General features: G+C 45.4%; 1 protein-coding gene across 2 annotated transcripts in view; it reads right to left on the bottom strand.

The window, feature by feature from the left end:
* The window catches only part of LOC146004740 (choline transporter-like protein 1), a 73499-nt gene that overhangs the window by 19627 nt on the left and 30573 nt on the right, over window positions 1-23299 (bottom strand). For both annotated transcript variants that reach the window (XM_083143704.1, XM_083143705.1), the window contains exons 8-10: window positions 7561-7654; window positions 4811-4930; window positions 2158-2280 (exon numbers count right to left, since the gene is read on the bottom strand). In XM_083143704.1, the coding sequence (XP_082999830.1) occupies window positions 2158-2280; window positions 4811-4930; window positions 7561-7654 (337 nt within the window). The remainder of the gene's footprint in view (window positions 1-2157; window positions 2281-4810; window positions 4931-7560; window positions 7655-23299) is intronic.

Below are 23299 nucleotides of genomic sequence, written 5' to 3' on the forward strand. Positions count from 1 at the left end.
CTTGAGACAAAAATACGGTCCGTTTGTCATGTGCGTTCGGTATTATCCTTTTCAAAAGTTTGCAACGCTGACAGAGAGAAGCTGGGAAATCGGGTAACTCCCGTCGCCCATTACGCAATCCCGTTTTCCTCACTGTTCATTGGTGGAGCCGTCTCGCGTCACTACTTGCGCAGAGACTTGTTCTCGTTCGCCTGGTCTACAGTTAGCTGGTACGGAGTTTAATTATTTTAATAGCAGACACTACAGATACAATATACTGGGTGTTTCTATGACCTTGTTACAAACTTGAAGGGATGATGGAGATTGACTCAAGTGCCAATATGAGATAATGCACCATTAAAAAGTTATGAGCCAAAACTATTTGGGTCTTCCTATGACAGTGGATTAAGACAACTGAAAGATGCGGCTTCTAGATTTAATACGGACGTTACTACGGTATATCGTAACACTCTACAACGAAAATATTACAGTAATAGTTCACAATGGCTGCCCCAGCGTCGCAAGAAGCTCCGTCGTATCCGCTCTGGGGTCGTACTGACGATATAGCATGGATTCTTGCCAACTGGTCCTCCTCACCAGAGTGCGAAATCCGGGGGGGGGGGGGGGGGCAGAGGGGATTTCCCCTTCCAACGTTTTTGTCCTGAAAATTCCCCCCCCACCAAACTTTTCCGGGGGGAGAGTTTTTGTTCTCATAACAAACATAAACAATTAGTTTGGGAGTCGAATATACGTACTTTATTGGAATAATATCGAAAACATACAAAAATAACGTACAACAAAGAGCCTCATCGCTAAAGACACTGAGCCCATCAATCCCCAGAACACAGAAATTAGTGCGACTTCTTATTTCTTCTCCATTTCTCATCGTCTTTCGTCAGCTACCGCAAAGTATGTAAATATATTAATAACACATGTGAATTTTATTTAGGAAGCTATTATTTTATTAGTATCTCTTAATTTTTTGCCCCTCCCCCCCCCTTAGTCACGCAAATCATCATAGCATATTAAAATCTTCAATTTGCAATCAAATTTTGAATGAAGTGCAGTCGATATATTATATTGTATATTTTATAATATAATTTGATTATTTAATAATTGACACTACATATTTAAAGAGACCCTATTATATATACACACACACACCATCACACACACACACACACACACACACACACACACACACACACACACACACACATATATACATATATAGTTTGTATGTGTGTGAATGTGTGTGTCTGCTCCTCCCCCCCCCCCCCACCAGTCTGCAGTGATTTCGCACCCTGCTCCTCACTCAAACGGTTGACGATTGTGTGCTGAGCCGAGGGACACTCCTTACACTCCCTCCTGGCAAGAACCCTTGCTGCCTCTGATATCGTCCGAATACGTAGGTTTGGAAATGTTAGAACAGATGCGACAGAGCTTCTTGCGACGCTGTCGTACCCGCATCGACGCTGAGGGCCGCCATTTTGAGAAATTACTGTAATTTTTTCGTTGTACAGTGCTATGATACACTGCAGTAACGTTCGTATTAAATCTACAAGCCGCATCTTAATCCACTGTCATAGGAAGACCCAAATACTTCTTGTCTCATAACTTTCTAATGGTGCATTTCCGGACATGGAAATCTCATATTGCTACTTGGGCCAATCTCCAACATTCCTGCAAGTCTGTAACACGGTCACGGAAACACCCTGTATACGTTGGATCGTCACTGTTAAGAATCTTTACATAAGCCCAATATAAAATTGTACTTGTAATATTTTCTGAAATTCAACAGAAATTGCAGTTTGTGATTTGTGTTTCTTCCAGAACACACTATACCCCGTCCCAGCTAACTGTGGAGCAAGGCAGCACATAGCGTCAGAGAAGCGAGGGAAATCTATTGGCCAGAGCGAAGCAGTAGATGCTGATGGGAAGGCTGGTAACTGCAGTCGCTTCCCCCTCCACGCAATTCCGTTCCTCTCACGTGTTCATTGGTGGAGCCGTCTCGCGTCACTACTTGTTTCCGTTTGCCTGCTCCATAGTTAGCTGGGACAGAGTTTAGAATTGTGATGCTTACAATATTAAACAGTTCCCTGCTACTGATAAAACGACAATGATCTTACATCTAAAATCAATAAATGTAGTAATTGCTTACAAAGTGTCTGTACTTACTTGAATAAGATCATTTTGCTTCAGATGCATGTCATACTCTACACCAACAAATTCTCCTGCACTCTCGATGCAGTAGAAGAAGTAGAAGCAGACAACACCAAGAATGACTACACTGCACAACGTCTAAGAAAAAATGAAATGTTAGTACAGTAGCCATTTGAAGATCAGTGAAATATGGTAGATTGGTGTAAGTTTCCTTGTATACTAATCCCTTTTTTCAATACCAGTGCCCAATCCGACGATATATATCCTAAGCGTATATACCTATATATTTAATTATTCTTATTTGTATTCATATGTAATCCTTTTCATGTTTTTTTTTTCTGAATGTATTTTTTTCTCAATGTACTCTTTATTCCATTGTACTAATCTTCCAGACAAGGGTCTGTTGTAAGAACGGCCCTAGAGGCCGAAACACGCCCGCTCCAATAAAGGCGATTTTATTATTATTATTATTATTATTATTGAAATAAATGCACAAACATCATAATGTTTTCTCTACCCATTTATTTACTACATAAATTGAAAACGTGGCATGCGATTTCTTCTTTTACCATCTTGCTGAACACAGCCTTATCGATAAAATTGTTCAAGAGTTTTAGATTTATTTAATAAACGTTGCCTCTACAAAGTGAAAGTTGCAATATAGCTGCCAAACGTAGAGCTACAGCGAGTTAAAGCGAGTTCCACTTTCAACTCCCCCTATGCCACGGATTCGGACTTTAACTGTACGGGGATTTCATAGTGAAACGATGCTCTAACGTCCGTGTGCACGAACGAAGATCAAATTTTAAACTCGGATCGGGAAATGATCACTGGAAAATTCCATTGCACAAAGACGGTTCAACACTTGATCGCGATCTAGGAACATCAAAACGAGTTTATCTTCTGATCGGCCATTCGCGACCGTTTTGGTGTCTGATCCTGGTTCACGATACTGACACTTCGACTGCAGGCAGTTGTTTTTTAATATAAAAATATAAAGTGATATCGAGGGCGTGCAAACGCTACAGATGTTGGATGTACAATGCTGTTAATTCGAGAACTATGTAAACTAAAAACTGCCAAGATAATAATAAAAATTTGTGGTTCTGTGGTGCAAAGTCGTAATGTTTCTAAATACTGTACTTTCTATCCCAGAACACAAAACATATAAATGTCATATATTACATGCAAGGTAAATTAGAACACAGCAATGTTTACGATATTGCTACAATGTGTTGGAAATATGATTGTATAAATTTACGAAAATCCATGTTACTGGCTATTTACACGACACGACAATATAAATATATAAGAATTAAGAAATGAAAAATTCAAATACTTTCCACAGTACAGTAATAATAGAAATAATAATAAGATATCTTTATTGTGAGCGGGACAGGTTCAGCGTACGCTGTTCTCTGAAAATCGAATGCACTTCGTAAGGCATTAAAGTCCCGTAGAAGAAGGTTCCATGCTTTCTCCTTCTCCTTCTCCTTTTGTGTAGTGCCGTCAGTTCTTTTTCAATATTATTATTTTTTTACACTCCACTACATCCTTGTACATATTGACAAGGTTGATTAGTACATCTCTCAAATTCAGAGAAGTTTGCAGCCCGAATTATTTTTTCTCCTACATGTTGATACTTTAACATGTCGCATTACTCTATGGGGTTCTTGATTGTCATTTGTTCTAGCCAAACAAATCAGGTATAACCTTACAAATTAATCTCGGATCAGTTGAACGGAATCTTGTGAACGTCGTTTTACGTTGGTGCAATGCAAATCTTTAAACCAAGTTCATTTAGAGTGGATTAAAATTGATCTCGTTCATCTGAACTTCGAAATAATCTGCGTTGGTGCACGCGGCCATAAGCGGCAGTAACTGCAGATTCGGACACGGTTTAAATCCATGGCCATCGGGAGAGTGGATCGAACTGTCTGTCGACCCCACACTTGGAAATTTGCATCGTTCAATTCAAGTTAGAAAAAAAAGCACAAGGCTTGTTACTTTTTTTATTGTAAATAGCAGAAATAAAGAGAAATTAGTTTGTATTGGAGCAGAATAGCCATTAGATCGAAAAAAGATAGTGTAAAATACAGGAGTTTGTCATAAATGAGATTTTTATGTGAAGGACCACCAAATATAAATTTTATGACTAAAATTTCGCCCTAACTTCTATGAACAAGGTATGTAAAAGTTAATAACAAAGTAGATAACTATGTATTTCATACACTAACCGTATGAACTGTATAAAAATAATGAAAAACAGTTGTTTTGTATATTTACTCAGTCATAGAACAAGTAGAACTTTTCCGAAGGATATAATATTGTTATTTTAAAAATAAGAATAAAAGTATTTATTTTTATTTGTTTAAAATAGTTATAATATGATGATAATCATAACTATGATAATTATTATTATTATTATTATTATTATTGTATTTACTATTGAAGTTTTGTCAATGACCTGACCCCCGTGCAATAATAATAATTATTATTATACAATTAGGAATAAAATTGTTTATTATTATTTGTTTATAATACTAATAATTTTATGATAAGAATCATAACCATAATAATTATTATTGTTGTTATATTTACTATTCAAATTTTGTCAAAGGTTTTTCCTACGTCATGGCTCTACTAACAGACATATCAAAATTCTTACCGCAGCCGGCTGTAGGAGAATTTGTGGCATGGATTGGATGATTTTGGCAGCCTCTCTCAAAAGTCGCCCCACAAACATCACCCTCTTCTTCATGACCACAGCCAACACCAGAATCAATACCTGGAATTACATAATTAAAACTAATATTTCACATACAGGGTGTTTCCTTTATAAATTCATGATTTATTTGCCTGGACAAGACATGCTTTGTTGGGTTGTGTTAAACATGTACATGTAAAGTTACACTAGTAAGACATCCAATGCAAAGAACAGATGCAATGCTTATTTGAAGTGTGAATGTGCTTATTGTGTGACAAAGTAAGGTAGTGTTTTGCTTTTCTGAGGAACTTACATGGCTCCGAATGTGTATACAACAACAAAAACATTCTGTATATGTTGCAGTAACTTCGCTAGTAAGAAGTACAGGGTGATCCGTTTGAGATGTCAGAAACTCTTGCATGTAACTGTTTACTTTTCTGACAACTCAAACGGAACAACCTGTATATTTCTCTCGGACGACAGGTGCTGAAGAAATAGTTTGCGACTGCGAAGTCACACGCCATACAAACACACACACATACACTCACACAGATATGTACAGGCCCGTGCCCAGAGGAAGGGCCACAGGGGGCATCCCTCCCCCCACCCCGCCCTCGAAGTATTTAAATTATAATGTGAACCTATAAAAACCAAGGAAAGAACATTGACGATTTTTCACCTTTTGCAAGAATTTCGATTTTATCCTTGCACAAATGAAGATATTTTTGTTGAGAGAGGCAGGCTCTCTGAAATACCGAGTAATTTTAGTTTTGTAACCATTGATGCAAAGCTAGACGTCGAGATTTAGTTGAGACAGTCCGTTCTTATTAATCGCTGTCTTTTTCGACTTTTATCGAATTACAGTCGTGTTGCGAAAAAGTACAGGGTGTTCATAAAGTTCCCGTACCATTACATAAAAACATAGCTCGGAAACTACATGCAATAGAACAATGCTGTTGATTGCAAAATGAGCTACACGTTTACATGCCATACACCTCAATGTGCGCCCCTTTAGAACATCAAGGCGGTAATCCAATTCTGCCAATTACACGCCCCAGCATATCTGCCAGTAACAGTTAGGATACTCTCCGTTATTCTTCTTCGAAGAGTGGCAACATCTGCAACAAGAGTGCGGTAAATCCAAGGGTGTGATATCAGGAGAGCACGGTGGCCAGGGAATGGGTCCATCACGGCCTATCCAGCTGCCAGGGAAATGCCTATCCAGAAGACCTCGAACATCCTGGGATCAATGAGAGGGTGCCCCATCTTGTTGAAAAAATTATGGTTGGCGTATAAACGTGGAGAGTAGTAAATCATTTTGCAATCAACAACATTGTTCTATTACATGTAGTTTCCGAACTATGTATTTTGTAATGGTACCAGGACTTTATGAACACCCTGTATATTTTGTTGTCAACTCTCATTTAGACATATTCTTTATTTTAATAATCATTTCTAATATCTATAATTTAATTTACATATATGATTTTCTAAACATAGAATCATCACAGCTAGTGCTGGTATAAGAAAATTAAAGAAAATTTGATTGGCTCACCGATGGCATAGTGGTAACGTAACGCCTTGTATTCAAGGGTTCTTGTGTTCCACTACGGAGGCACATAGTGGTTCGGACCCCACTTCAAACTGCAGGTCAAGTCCTGATTAGCCTATCTGCGCATAAAGTGGACTTAAAACAAAAATAATAATAAACTCAAAACAGTCAAACTAAAGGAAATTTGATTACATTGGTAGTTTGCGGAACGCAGTAAATACTATTCAGATACTTCTGAGAATTGAATGTAAACAATAACCACAAAGCTGTACGCCGTGTTAAAGCCTTTGTCTGTAAGAGACTGTGCTGGTGATTGTCGTGGATATCTATCGCTGTGTTGAATTCTCCCGTTAATTCGGGTCATACTATTGCAACTCTACAGTTGTACTTTTAACCAGGGTTTGGTAAAATTCCAGGAATTTTAAATAAATTCAATTCCGGTCCAGGAGATAAAATCAGTAAGAGTAAATGGGTTCTGGACCGTAAGGAACCTTTTTATCTGTAAAGTATTTCAATTCGGTCCACGAACCTTTTTAGGAGAGTATTTTAAATACGGTCCAGGAGCCTATTTTCCAGCTCAATTTAAATACGGTCCAGGAACCTTTTTCAGACTGAATTTAAATTCGGTCCAGGAACCTTTTTCCGGCTCAATTTAAATACGGTCCAAGAACCTTTTTTTCAGACTGAATTTAAATTCGGTCCAGGAACCTTTTTCCGGCTCAATTTAAATACGGTCCAGGAATCTTTTTTCCGGCTCAATCTAAATAAGATCCAGAAACCTATTTTTCAATTAAACAATACGCAACTTGGATCGGATTTAAATTGTGCGAGAAGAAAAGGTTCCGGTCCTGCAACTGAACCCAAAAGAACGTATTGGAATTTATAGGTTCTTGAACTTTTAACAACCCTGCTTTTAACTTTAATTGCAATACTACAATACAAGCATCGGTGGTAGCATCTAATACTCCAACAACATTTCGTTGACCATCGTGGCGGAGTTGTTAGCACAGCACGCTATGACGCTAAGGGTCCCGGGCATTGGTGTTCATTGTGAGTGTCGCTTCATCAATTTCATCTTATCATCACTTATCCTCAACTTCGCGATTATCCAAAAGTGGCAGAGAAGCAACGAAATTAATAAATCAATAAATATTCTTACCGATATGGCTGTTTCCACCATTGAGAGAATTAGGTAAGTGGTCCATTTGTTTGTATTGGGAATACCAGCCTCTGTTTCAGTAGCAAAAATGATCCTGGAAAGATATTAGAGTGGGTATAAGATATTCATTTGCCTTTCTTTTTTGGCTAATGCACCGAATTAAAAACAGACAGGTATGAAAAGTTTTCCAGCGTTTCAAAACATTAAATGGCATACATTAAATACTCCATACGGGTTTGCATCTTGAAGGGCCTGCTCCGCGAAGTGTTTTCCAAAAAGAGCCTCTTTTAGAGGCCCGAAGAGCCCATTATCGCTACGGCCTAAGTCCGCAGAGTAAGGAGGATGTGTGATAACCAGAGTTAGGATTTTTAGGGGAAAATTTCACTGGGAAAAAGGAAGGGAAAAGGTGCTAAAATAAGACCCAAAAAGGGGCAAAAAAGGTGCTGATTGGGGCAGAAAGAAAAGGTGCTGATAATTATACTACTTATTAAAACTTTCCCTCCTATTTTATTAGTCTAAGCTATTCACTCGAAGCTGTGTACACATCACACACATAGGTTGTGTTACAGTTATTCACCAGAGTCGGGAAAAAACACAAAGCTGTTGTACCTTACAACATTAAGCATTTCTAAATTTTTAAAAGTGAGTTTGTTTCTTTTCGGAGATAAAATATCTTTATATAAGCTGAAGCTTCTCTCTACATCCACAGAAACAAGTGGGACAAAGTTAGTATTCACTCGGAATGGCAACTCTGTGGAAGTGGCAAATTCCACAACATCCGGATTCTTGTCAAGACTAGCCTCAAGTTTGTCTCTGGCAAAACCATCTAACTGCCCCCTCACAGTAGTAAAGATATCCCATTGTTTTTCCTTTTCGACGCCTTGTTCTTCTAAGTTTTTGATCGCTGACGACAGGTACTTGTAGGAATGTACACAAAATAGTTATTTTTGCAAATCATCTATCTTGTCTGGTGCCTTGGAAATTGCACCTGCGTCGGTTGAAACCAGGGAAAGCACAAACTCCTTATTTTTTTCAAACTTTTCACACAGAAATGCAGCACACTCAATCCATGATTCCCAGCGAGTAATGATGGGGAAATGTGGCAGGGGCAGACAGGTAGTTTCTCTGCAGGCAAGAATGCGACTCGGGGCCTTAAAGAATATTTTCTTCAGATCAGATATGAACAATGTTGTATTCGTATTTGTATTCGTTCCTAATAGATTCAGAACCCTTGTGAAGGGCATGAGACAAACAGGTTACATGCTTTAACTTAGGGAACAATGGCTTCAATTGGTTAAATGCCGAAAGCATGTAGGGAGCCTGGCCAGTAACTACAACAACAACTTTTTCGAACTGAATTCCACCGGGCCACAGTTTTTGACAGAAATCCATAAATGTACAGTGGCGGCTGGCCAAGTGCAACAAGTGCAGATGTTTTCACCTAATTTTCAAATTAATATTGACATTTTTCATTTGCTTGTTAAATTAAACTATTTCCCAGCAGAACGCACACGATAATACTCAAATAACACGCCGCTCGGCGCTACGCACGTATTGAGTTCGTCCCAACCCAAGAACAAACACCGCTAGGTTGCGGAAAACTTAGTCGGTTGTCATGGCAACGGTGACGTCACCTAGCGTTGGCCTTGAACGGGTGTCGCCTTCTAGATGAAGCAGTTCTCTCGTCGGAGAAAACATCGCATCCAGTGCTTGTGGCAAAATCTTCGCGTTCTCGCGAGATCTTGTTCCGCGTGTGTGTTTCGCGTTTCCTATCGTGTGTTGTGTTCATGTGTTGAGCTGTGGTTTCTACAATGAACCCAGTAAATGACTTAGTGTGTAATTTGTTGCAGACACCATTTTCCAGATGGACGGATGAAGACAAAAAAGACGTTTTAAATTGGGGGGGGCACTGGCACTTACTATTTGTTTTCATTGCCTATAAATATACTTCTTCACCTGTTATTTTAGGCACGAGCCGCTACTGATAAATGACTGCATCACTGTACTGGCATTGGTTTTCTACAACTCATACATGTTTAGTAACATGGGCTTAACTTCCTCGCCTGTCAGAGGAAAATCAATATGTTCAAAACATATTGTTGCATTGAGTTTGTTGTCTCATCCAGAATGACAATCTGACACTTTCACCTTAATTTTACGAACAGTTTCATCATAGACAGGTTCAATATACTTTTTCCTTAACGTACTCTCATCGGGCACTGACAACCGTGTGTACTTTTCAAGGAACCCTTTCAAGGCCGGATGGTTCACCTTGTTGAGTGGAATCCCCGCCTGTGTAAAAGATGCACACATGTCAACATTAAAATCCTTTAAATTTTGGTTCTTGGAAGAACACTGCTCAAATGCATTGCGTAAGAGAGGCTGCCGAGATTTACATCCTTGCAGATTCTTGTTCTTTTGATGCTTAGAGCTGGAAATATGTCGCTGGATGCGATCTCTCTAGTGTTTTTCATCTAATGTGATTCCCGTATCACAAACCGTGCATCGAATAACAGTTCCATCACTTTCTATAAACTCCTGCTTAAATTCTTGAACCAGACTGAGAAATAGGGATCTGGGCACTTTCGGCATGGTAAAGTACATGCACTAACAGGATCTAACAGACTGAAAAAGCAGGTAAGGAACTTACTTCCACAAACAAGATCTGCCCACTGCGCACACATGAAACGTGAAACCTACCACTTCAGAAACACATTGTCGCTTCACTGCTTCCAAGACCAAACTGTGTTTCCTTCTTCCTTCTATCTTAAAAATATAACGGCGATTTGGTGCATATCAGTAGCGGTCTTTCCATTGTTGATTTCAAATAGGTAATAATCAAGCACAGTTTAAATACATTCCATTTCAGTGAAAACATCTTAAACAGAAAAGTGTCGCGAAAAAAGAAAATAAAAATTCAATGATTTGCTGAGGAAATATATTTAACAACACCAGTAAAAGAACACAATAAGGGGAGGAAAAGCGATTAAGAACACGAAAAAGGGGGAAAATAGATAAATGTCCCAGAAAAGGGAGAGAAGGGGAAAGGTTATCAAAAAAGGTGCTGGAAAATTAGCTCCATTCTCACGTTGAGGCAACATTTCGCACACTAAGTCCTTCCAGAGACGTCTCACTTTCACTACGAAAAAAAGGTGCGCACCAAAAAATCCTAGCTCTGGTGATAACTTCCATTCGCAAGACATCGATGGTCAAACGGTTTAGCGACCTCAGCATGTAGGAAACAGTATCACCGATCCCATTTACAATTGCCTGCACACCGTACCGGGATGTAGCCGCTTCCTGTGCTACATGCTACGAGACTTCCGCAGTATACACAGGAATTTCGCTTCCTGTGCTACGCAGCTTCCGCCGTTGAAACAGGGATTTCGCTTCCTGTGCTATAGGGCTTCCACCATTAACACAGGGATTTCGCTTCCTCTGCTATAGGGCTTCCACCGTTAACACAGGGATTTGGCTTAATCTGCTATGGGGCTTCCACCGTTAACACAGGGCTTTCGCTTCCTGTGCTATGGGGCTTCCACCATTAAAACAGGGATTTCGTTTCCTGTGCTATGGGGCTTCCACCGTTAACACAGGGATTTCGCTTCCTGTGCTATACGGCTTCCACCGTTAACACACTGATTTCGCTTCCTGTGCTATGGGGCTTCCACCGTTAACACAGGGATTTCGCTTCCTGTGCTATGGGGCTTCCACCGTTAACACAGGGATTTCGCTTCCTGTGCTATAGGGCTTCCACCATTAACACAAGGATTTCGCTTCCTCTGCTATAGGGCTTCCACCGTTAACACAGGGATTTCGCTTAATCTGCTATGGGGCTTCCACCGTTAACACAGGGATTTCGCTTCCTGTGCTATGGGGCTTCCACCGTTAACACACTGATTTCGCTTCCTGTGCTATGGGGCTTCCACCCTTAACACGGGGATTTCGCTTCCTGTACTATGGGGATTGCACCGTTAACACAGGGATTTCGCTTCCTGTGCTATGGGGCTTCCACCGTTAACACAGGGATTTCGCTTCCTGTGCTATAGGGCTTCCACCATTAACACAAGGATTTCGCTTCCTCTGCTATAGGGCTTCCACCGTTAACACAGGGATTTCGATTAATCTGCTATGGGGCTTCCACCGTTAACACAGGGATTTCGCTTCCTGTGCTATGGGGCTTCCACCGTTAACACACTGATTTCGCTTCCTGTGCTATGGGGCTTCCACCCTTAACACGGGGATTTCGCTTCCTGTACTATGGGGATTGCACCGTTAACACAGGAATTTCGCTTCCTCTGCTATAGGGCTTCCACCGTTAACACAGGGATTTCGATTCCTGTGCTATGGGGCTTCCACCGTTAACACAGGGATTTCGCTTCCTCTGCTATAGGGCTTCCACCGTTAACACAGGGATTTCGCTTCCTGTGCTATGGGGCTTGCACCGTTAACACAGGGATTTCGCTTCCTCTGCTATAGGGCTTCCACCGTTAACACAGGGATTTCGCTTCCTGTGCTATGGGGTTTCCACCGTTAACACAGGGGTTTCGCTTCCTCTGCTGTAGGGCTTCCACCGTTAACACAGGGATTTCGCTTCCTCTGCTATTGGGCTTCCACCGTTAACACAGGGATTTCGCTTCTTCTGCTATACGGCTTCCACCCTTAAAACAGGGATTTCGCTTCCTGTGCTATGGGGTTTCAACCCTTAGCACAGGGATTTCGCTTCCTGTGCTATGGGGCTTCCACCGTTAACACAGGGGTTTCGCTTCCTCTGCTATAGAGCTTCCACCGTTAACACAGGCATTTCGCTTCCTGTGCTATGGGGCTTCCACCGTTAACACAGGGATTTCGCTTCCTCTACTATACGGCTTCTACCGTTAACACAGGGATTTCGCTTCCTCTGCTATGGGCTTCCATCGTTAACACAGGGATTTGGCTTAATCTGCTATGGCGCTTCCACCGATAACACAGGGATTTCGCTTCCTCTGCTATGGGGCTTCCACCGTTAACACAGGGATTTCGCTTCCTGTGCTATGGGGCCTCCACCATTAAAACAGGGATTTCGCTTCCTGTGCTATGGGGCTTCCACCGTTAACACAGGAATTTCGCTTCCTGTGCTATAGGACTTCCACCATTAACACAGGGATTTCGCTTTCTCTGATATAGGGCTTCCACCGTTAACAAAGGGATTTCGCTTAATCTGCTATGGGGCTTCCACAGTTAGCACAGGGATTTCGCTTCCTGTGCTATGGGGCTTCCACCGTTAACACACTGATTTCGCTTCCTGTGCTATGGGGCTTCCACCCTTAACACGGGGATTTCGCTTCCTGTACTATGGGGATTGCACCGTTAACACAGGGATTTCGCTTCCTGTGCTATGGGGCTTCCACCGTTAACACAGGGATTAAGCTTCCTCTGCTATGAGGTATTCACCGTTAACACAGGGATTTCGCTTCCTGTGCTATGGGGATTCCACCGTTAACACAGGGATTTCGCTTCCTGTGCTATGGGGCTTCCACCGTTAACACAGGGATTTCGCTTCCTCTGCTATAGGGCTTCCACCGTTAACACAGGGATTTCGCTTCCTGTGCTATGGGGATTCCACCGTTAGCACAAGGAATTCGCTTCCGGTGCTATGGGGTTTCAACCCTTAGCACAGGGATTTCGCTTCCTGTGCTATGGGGCATCCACCGTTAACACAGGGATTTCGCTTCCTCTGCTATAGGGCTTCCACCGTTAACACAGGAATTTCGCTTCCTGTGCTATGGGGTTTCCACCCTTAACACAGGGATTTCGCTTCCTGTGCTATGGGGATTCCACCGTTAACCCAGGCATTTCGCTTCCTCTGCTATAGGGCTTCCACCGTTAACACAGGGATTTCGCTTCCTGTGCTATGGGGCTTGCACCGTTAACACAGGGATTTCGCTTCCTGTGCTATGGGGCTTCCACCGTTAACACAGGGATTTCGCTTCCTCTGCTATAGGGCTTCCACCGTTAACACAGGGATTTCGCTTCCTCTGCTATGGGGCTTGCACCGTTAACACAGGGATTTCGCTTCCTGTGCTATGGGGATTCCACCGTTAGCACAAGGAATTCGCTTCCGGTGCTATGGGGTTTCAACCCTTAGCACAGGGATTTCGCTTCCTGTGCTATGGGGCATCCACCGTTAACACAGGGGTTTCGCTTCCTCTGCTGTAGGGCTTCCACCGTTAACACAGGGATTTCGCTTCCTCTGCTATAGGGCTTCCACCGTTAACACAGGGATTTCGCTTCCTCTGCTATAGGGCTTCCACCGTTAACACAGGGATTTCGCTTCCTCTGCTGTAGGGCTTCCACCGTTAACACAGGGATATCGCTTCCTGTGCTATGGGGCCTCCACCATTAAAACAGGGATTTCGCTTCCTGTGCTATGGGGCTTCCACCGTTAACACAGGGATTTCGCTTCCTGTGCTATGGGGCTTCCACCGTTAACACAGGGATTTCGCTTCCTGTGCTATAGGGCTTCCACCATTAACACAAGGATTTCGCTTCCTCTGCTATAGGGCTTCCACCGTTAACACAGGGATTTCGCTTAATCTGCTATGGGGCTTCCACCGTTAACACAGGGATTTCGCTTCCTGTGCTATGGGGCTTCCACCGTTAACACACTGATTTCGCTTCCTGTGCTATGGGGCTTCCACCCTTAACACGGGGATTTCGCTTCCTGTACTATGGGGATTGCACCGTTAACACAGGGATTTCGCTTCCTGTGCTATGGGGCTTCCACCGTTAACACAGGGATTTCGCTTCCTGTGCTATAGGGCTTCCACCATTAACACAAGGATTTCGCTTCCTCTGCTATAGGGCTTCCACCGTTAACACAGGGATTTCGATTAATCTGCTATGGGGCTTCCACCGTTAACACAGGGATTTCGCTTCCTGTGCTATGGGGCTTCCACCGTTAACACACTGATTTCGCTTCCTGTGCTATGGGGCTTCCACCCTTAACACGGGGATTTCGCTTCCTGTACTATGGGGATTGCACCGTTAACACAGGAATTTCGCTTCCTCTGCTATAGGGCTTCCACCGTTAACACAGGGATTTCGATTCCTGTGCTATGGGGCTTCCACCGTTAACACAGGGATTTCGCTTCCTCTGCTATAGGGCTTCCACCGTTAACACAGGGATTTCGCTTCCTGTGCTATGGGGCTTGCACCGTTAACACAGGGATTTCGCTTCCTCTGCTATAGGGCTTCCACCGTTAACACAGGGATTTCGCTTCCTGTGCTATGGGGTTTCCACCGTTAACACAGGGGTTTCGCTTCCTCTGCTGTAGGGCTTCCACCGTTAACACAGGGATTTCGCTTCCTCTTCTATTGGGCTTCCACCGTTAACACAGGGATTTCGCTTCTTCTGCTATACGGCTTCCACCCTTAAAACAGGGATTTCGCTTCCTGTGCTATGGGGTTTCAACCCTTAGCACAGGGATTTCGCTTCCTGTGCTATGGGGCTTCCACCGTTAACACAGGGGTTTCGCTTCCTCTGCTATAGAGCTTCCACCGTTAACACAGGCATTTCGCTTCCTGTGCTATGGGGCTTCCACCGTTAACACAGGGATTTCGCTTCCTCTACTATACGGCTTCTACCGTTAACACAGGGATTTCGCTTCCTCTGCTATGGGCTTCCATCGTTAACACAGGGATTTGGCTTAATCTGCTATGGCGCTTCCACCGATAACACAGGGATTTCGCTTCCTCTGCTATGGGGCTTCCACCGTTAACACAGGGATTTCGCTTCCTGTGCTATGGGGCCTCCACCATTAAAACAGGGATTTCGCTTCCTGTGCTATGGGGCTTCCACCGTTAACACAGGAATTTCGCTTCCTGTGCTATAGGACTTCCACCATTAACACAGGGATTTCGCTTTCTCTGATATAGGGCTTCCACCGTTAACAAAGGGATTTCGCTTAATCTGCTATGGGGCTTCCACAGTTAGCACAGGGATTTCGCTTCCTGTGCTATGGGGCTTCCACCGTTAACACACTGATTTCGCTTCCTGTGCTATGGGGCTTCCACCCTTAACACGGGGATTTCGCTTCCTGTACTATGGGGATTGCACCGTTAACACAGGGATTTCGCTTCCTGTGCTATGGGGCTTCCACCGTTAACACAGGGATTAAGCTTCCTCTGCTATGAGGTATTCACCGTTAACACAGGGATTTCGCTTCCTGTGCTATGGGGATTCCACCGTTAACACAGGGATTTCGCTTCCTGTGCTATGGGGCTTCCACCGTTAACACAGGGATTTCGCTTCCTCTGCTATAGGGCTTCCACCGTTAACACAGGGATTTCGCTTCCTGTGCTATGGGGATTCCACCGTTAGCACAAGGAATTCGCTTCCCGTGCTATGGGGTTTCAACCCTTAGCACAGGGATTTCGCTTCCTGTGCTATGGGGCATCCACCGTTAACACAGGGATTTCGCTTCCTCTGCTATAGGGCTTCCACCGTTAACACAGGAATTTCGCTTCCTGTGCTATGGGGTTTCCACCCTTAACACAGGGATTTCGCTTCCTGTGCTATGGGGATTCCACCGTTAACCCAGGCATTTCGCTTCCTCTGCTATAGGGCTTCCACCGTTAACACAGGGATTTCGCTTCCTGTGCTATGGGGCTTGCACCGTTAACACAGGGATTTCGCTTCCTGTGCTATGGGGCTTCCACCGTTAACACAGGGATTTCGCTTCCTCTGCTATAGGGCTTCCACCGTTAACACAGGGATTTCGCTTCCTCTGCTATGGGGCTTGCACCGTTAACACAGGGATTTCGCTTCCTGTGCTATGGGGATTCCACCGTTAGCACAAGGAATTCGCTTCCGGTGCTATGGGGTTTCAACCCTTAGCACAGGGATTTCGCTTCCTGTGCTATGGGGCATCCACCGTTAACACAGGGGTTTCGCTTCCTCTGCTGTAGGGCTTCCACCGTTAACACAGGGATTTCGCTTCCTCTGCTATAGGGCTTCCACCGTTAACACAGGGATTTCGCTTCCTCTGCTATAGGGCTTCCACCGTTAACACAGGGATTTCGCTTCCTCTGCTGTAGGGCTTCCACCGTTAACACAGGGATATCGCTTCCTGTGCTATGGGGCCTCCACCATTAAAACAGGGATTTCGCTTCCTGTGCTATGGGGCTTCCACCGTTAACACAGGGATTTCGCTTCCTGTGCTATGGGGCTTCCACCGTTAACACAGGGGTTTCGCTTCCTCTGCTGTAGGGCTTCCACCGTTAACACAGGGATTTCGCTTCCTGTGCTATAGGGCTTCCACCATTAACACAGGGCTTTCGCTTCCTCTGCTATACGGCTTCCACCCTTAACACAGGGATTTCGCTTCCTGTGCTATGGGGCTTGCACCGTTAACACAGGGATTTCGCTTCCTCTGCTATAGGACTTCCACCGTTAACACAGGGGTTTCGCTTCCTCTGCTATAGGGCTTCCACCGTTAACACAGGGATCTCGCTTCCTGTGCTATGGGGCTTCCACCGTTAACACACTGATTCGCTTCCTGTGCTATGGGGTTTCCACCCTTAACACAGGGATTTCGCTTCCTGTGCTGTAGGGCTTCCACCGTTAACACAGGGATTTCGCTTCCTCTGCTATAGGGCTTCCACCGTTAACACAGGGATTTCGCTTCCTGTGCTATGGGGCTTGCACCGTTAACACAGGGGTTTCACTTCCTCTGCTATAGGGCTTCCACCGTTAACACAGGGATTTCGCTGCCTGTGCTATGGGGCTTCCACCGTTAACACAGGGGTTTCGCTTCCTCTGCTGTAGGGCTTCCACCGTTAACACAGGGATTTCGCTTCCTGTGCTATAAGGTTTCCACCGTTAACACAGGGATTTCGCTTCCTCTGCTATACGGCTTCCACCCATAACACAGGGATTTCGCTTCCTGTGCTATGGGGCTTGCACCGTTAACACAGGGATTTCGCTTCCTCTGCTGAAGGGCTTCCACCGTTAACACAGGGATTTCGCTTCCTGTGCTATAAGGCTTCCACCGTTAACACAGGGATATCGCTTCCTCTGCTATACGGCTTCCACCCTTAACACAGGGATTTCGCTTCCTGTGCTATGGGGCTTGCACCGTTAACACAGGGATTTCGCTTCCTTTGTTATAGGACTTCCACCGTTAACACAGGGGTTTCGCTTCCTCTGCTATAGGGCTTCCACCGTTAACACAGGCACTTCGCTTCCTGTGCTATGGGGCTTCCACCGTTAACACAGGGATTTCGCTTCCTTTGCTATAGGGCTTCCACCGTTAACACAGGGATTTCGCTTCCTCTGCTATGGGGCTTCCACCGTTAACACAGGGATTTGGCTTAATCTGCTATGGGGCTTCCACCGTTAACACAGGGATTTCGCTTCCTCTGCTATGGGGCTTCCACCGTTAACACAGGGATTTCGCTTCCTCTGCTATGGGGCTTCCACCGTTAACACAGGGATTTGGCTTAATCGGCTATGGCGCTTCCACCGTTAACACAGGGATTTCGCTTCCTCTGCTATGGGGCTTCCACCGTTAACACAGGGATTTCGCTTCCTGTGCTATGGGGCCTCCACCATTAAAAGAGGGATTTCGCTTCCTGTGCTATGGGGCTTCCACCGTTAACACAGGAATTTCGCTTCCTGTGCTATAGGGCTTCCACAATTAACACAGGGATTTCGCTTCCTCTGATATAGGGCTTCCACCGTTAACACAGGGATTTCGCTTAATCTGCTATAGGGCTTTCACAGTTAACACAGGGATTTCGCTTCCTGTGCTATGGGGCTTCCACCGTTAACACACTGATTTCGCTTCCTGTGCTATGGGGCTTCCACCCTTAACACGGGGATTTCGCTTCCTGTACTATGGGGATTGCACCGTTAACACAGGGATTTCGCTTCCTGTGCTATGGGGCTTCCACCGTTAACACAGGAATTTCGCTTCCTGTGCTATGGGGATTCCACCGTTAACACACTGATTTCGCTTCCTGTGCTATGGGGTTTCCACCCTTAACACAGGGATTTCGCTTCCTGTGCTATGGGGCTTCCACCGTTAACACAGGGATTTCGCTTCCTCTGCTATGGGGCTTCCACCGTTAACACAGGGATTTCGCTTCCTGTGCTATAGGGCTTCCACCATTAACACAGGGATTTCGCTTCCTCTGATATAGGGCTTCCACCGTTAACACAGGGATTTCGCTTAATCTGCTATAGGGCTTTCACAGTTAACACAGGGATTTCGCTTCCTGTGCTATGGGGCTTCCACCGTTAACACACTGATTTCGCTTCCTGTGCTATGGGGCTTCCACCCTTAACACGGGGATTTCGCTTCCTGTACTATGGGGATTGCACCGTTAACACAGGGATTTCGCTTCCTGTGCTATGGGGCTTCCACCGTTAACACAGGGATTAAGCTTCCTCTGCTATGAGGTATTCACCGTTAACACAGGGATTTCGCTTCCTGTGCTATGGGGATTCCACCGTTAACACAGGGATTTCGCTTCCTGTGCTATGGGGCTTGCACCGTTAACACAGGGATTTCACTTCCTTTGCTATAGGACTTCCACCGTTAACACAGGGGTTTCGCTTCCTCTGCTATAGGGCTTCCACCGTTAACACAGGCATTTCGCTTCCTGTGCTATGGGGCTTCCACCGTTAACACAGGGATTTCGCTTCCTCTGCTATAGGGCTTCCACCGTTAACACAGGGATTTCGCTTCCTCTGCTATGGGGCTTCCACCGTTAACACAGGGATTTGGCTTAATCTGCTATGGGGCTTCCACCGTTAACACAGGGATTTCGCTTCCTCTGCTATGGGGCTTCCACCGTTAACACAGGGATTTCGCTTCCTCTGCTATGGGGCTTCCACCGTTAACACAGGGATTTGGCTTAATCGGCTATGGCGCTTCCACCGTTAACACAGGGATTTCGCTTCCTCTGCTATGGGGCTTCCACCGTTAACACAGGGATTTCGCTTCCTGTGCTATGGGGCCTCCACCATTAAAAGAGGGATTTCGCTTCCTGTGCTATGGGGCTTCCACCGTTAACACAGGAATTTCGCTTCCTGTGCTATAGGGCTTCCACAATTAACACAGGGATTTCGCTTCCTCTGATATAGGGCTTCCACCGTTAACACAGGGATTTCGCTTAATCTGCTATAGGGCTTTCACAGTTAACACAGGGATTTCGCTTCCTGTGCTATGGGGCTTCCACCGTTAACACACTGATTTCGCTTCCTGTGCTATGGGGCTTCCACCCTTAACACGGGGATTTCGCTTCCTGTACTATGGGGATTGCACCGTTAACACAGGGATTTCGCTTCCTGTGCTATGGGGCTTCCACCGTTAACACAGGAATTTCGCTTCCTGTGCTATGGGGATTCCACCGTTAACACACTGATTTCGCTTCCTGTGCTATGGGGTTTCCACCCTTAACACAGGGATTTCGCTTCCTGTGCTATGGGGCTTCCACCGTTAACACAGGGATTTCGCTTCCTCTGCTATGGGGCTTCCACCGTTAACACAGGGATTTCGCTTCCTGTGCTATAGGGCTTCCACCATTAACACAGGGATTTCGCTTCCTCTGATATAGGGCTTCCACCGTTAACACAGGGATTTCGCTTAATCTGCTATAGGGCTTTCACAGTTAACACAGGGATTTCGCTTCCTGTGCTATGGGGCTTCCACCGTTAACACACTGATTTCGCTTCCTGTGCTATGGGGCTTCCACCCTTAACACGGGGATTTCGCATCCTGTACTATGGGGATTGCACCGTTAACACAGGGATTTCGCTTCCTGTGCTATGGGGCTTCCACCATTAACACAGGGATTAAGCTTCCTCTGCTATGAGGTATTCACCGTTAACACAGGGATTTCGCTTCCTGTGCTATGGGGATTCCACCGTTAACACAGGGATTTCGCTTCCTGTGCTATGGGGCTTCCACCGTTAACACAGGGATTTCGCTTCCTCTGCTATAGGGCTTCCACCGTTAACACAGGAATTTCGCTTCCTCTGCTATGGGGCTTCCACCGTTAACACAGGGATTTCGCTTCCTGTGCTATGGGGATTCCACCGTTAACACAAGGATTTCGATTCCTGTGCTATGGGGTTTCAACCCTTAGCACAGGGATTTCGCTTCCTGTGCTATGGGGCTTCCACCGTCAACACAGGGATTTCGCTTCCTCTGCTATAGGGCTTCCACCGTTAACACAGGAATTTCGCTTCCTGTGCTATGGGGTTTCCACCCTTAACACAGGGATTTCGCTTCCTCTGCTATGGGGCTTCCTCCGTTAACACAGGGATTTCGCTTCCTGTGCTATGGGGCTTCCACCGTTAACACAGGGATTTCGCTTCCTCTGCTATAGGGCTTCCACCGTTAACACAGGGATTTCGCTTCCTGTGCTATAAGGCTTCCACCGTTAACACAGGGATTTCGCTTTCTCTGCTATAGGGCTTCCACCGTTAACACAGGGATTTCGCTTCCTGTGCTATGGGGCTTGCACCGTTAACACGGGGATTTCGCTTCCTCTGCTATAGGACTTCCACCGTTAACACAGGGATTTCGCTTCCTGTGCTATGGGGCTTCCACCGTTAACACAGGGGTTTCGCTTTCTCTGCTGTAGGGCTTCCACCGTTAACACAGGGATTTCGCTTCCTCTGCTATGGGGCTTCCACCGTTAACACAGGGATTTCGCTTCCTCTGCTATGGGGCTTCCACCGTTAACACAGGGATTTCGCTTCCTGTGCTATGGGGCTTCCACCGTTAACACAGGGATTTCGCTTCCCCTGCTGTAGGGCTTCCACCGTTAACACAGGGATTTCGCTTCCTGTGCTATGGGGCTTCCACCGTTAACACAGGGATTTCGCTTCCTCTGCTATAGGGCTTCCACCGTTAACACAGGGATTTCGCTTCCTCTGCTATTGGGCTTCCACCGTTAACACAGGGATTTCGCTTCCTGTGCTATGGGGCTTCCACCGTTAACACTGGGATTTCGCTTCCTGTGCTATGGGTCTTCCACCGTTAACACAGGGGTTTCGCTTCCTCTGCTGTAGGGCTTCCACCGTTAACACAGGGATTTCGCTTCCTGTGCTATAGGGCTTCCACCATTAACACAGGGCTTTCGCTTCCTCTGCTATACGGCTTCCACCCTTAACACAGGGATTTCGCTTCCTGTGCTATGGGGCTTCCACCGTTAACACAGGGATTTCGCTTCCTGTGCAATAGGGCTTCCACCATTAACACAGGGATTTCGCTTCCTCTGCTATAGGGCTTCCACCGTTAACACAGGGATTTCGCTTCCTGTGCTATGGGTCTTCCACCGTTAACAAAGGGATTTTGCTTCCTCTGCTGTAGGGCTTCCACCGTTAACACAGGGATTTCGCTTCCTGTGCTATGGGGCTTCCACCGTTAACACATGGATTTTGCTTCCTCTGCTATGGGGCTTCCACCGTTAACACAGGCATTTCGATTGCGGTGCTTTGGGGCTTGCACCGTTAACACGGGGATATCGCTTCCCATGCTATGGGGCTTCCACCGTTAACACAGGGATTTCGCTTCCTCTGCTATGGGGCTTCCACCGTTAACACAGGAATTTCGCTTCCTGTGCTATAGGGCTTCCACCGTTAACACAGGGATTTCGCTTCCTCTGCTATAGGGCTTCCACCGTTAACACAGAGATTTTGCTTCCTCTGCTATAGGGCTTCCACCGTTAACACAGGGATTTCGCTGCCTGTGCTATGGGTTTTCACCGTTAACACAGGGATTTCGCTTCCCATGCTATGGGGCTTCCACCGTTAACACATGGATTTTGCTTCCTCTGCTATGGGGCTTCCACCGTTAACACAGGCATTTCGATTGCGGTGCTATGGGGCTTGCACCGTTAACACGGGGATATCGCTTCCCATGCTATGGGGCTTCCACCGTTAACACAGGGATTTCGCTTCCTCTGCTATGGGGCTTCCACCGTTAACACAGGAATTTCGCTTCCTGTGCTATAGGGCTTCCACCGTTAACACAGGGATTTCGCTTCCTCTGCTATAGGGCTTCCACCGTTAACACAGAGATTTTGCTTCCTCTGCTATAGGGCTTCCACCGTTAACACAGGGATTTCGCTGCCTGTGCTATGGGTTTTCACCGTTAACACAGGGATTTCGCTTCCCATGCTATGGGGCTTTCACCGTTAACACAGGAATTTCGCTTCCTGTGCTATGGGGATTCCACCGTTAACACACTGATTTCGCTTCCTGTGCTATGGGGTTTCCACCCTTAACACAGGGATTTCGCTTCCTGTGCTATGGGGCTTCCACCGTTAACACAGGGATTTCGCTTCCTCTGCTATGGGGCTTCCACCGTTAACACAGGGATTTCGCTTCCTGTGCTATAGGGCTTCCACCATTAACACAGGGATTTCGCTTCCTCTGATATAGGGCTTCCACCGTTAACACAGGGATTTCGCTTAATCTGCTATAGGGCTTTCACAGTTAACACAGGGATTTCGCTTCCTGTGCTATGGGGCTTCCACCGTTAACACACTGATTTCGCTTCCTGTGCTATGGGGCTTCCAAACTTAACACGGGGATTTCGCTTCCTGTACTATGGGGATTGCACCGTTAACACAGGGATTTCGCTTCCTGTGCTATGGGGCTTCCACCGTTAACACAGGGATTAAGCTTCCTCTGCTATGAGGTATTCACCGTTAACACAGGGATTTCGCTTCCTGTGCTATG

This window comes from Lepisma saccharinum, chromosome 22 (assembly GCF_977018435.1).
Source record: "Lepisma saccharinum chromosome 22, izLepSacc3.1, whole genome shotgun sequence".
Lineage (NCBI taxonomy): Eukaryota > Metazoa > Arthropoda > Insecta > Zygentoma > Lepismatidae > Lepisma > Lepisma saccharinum.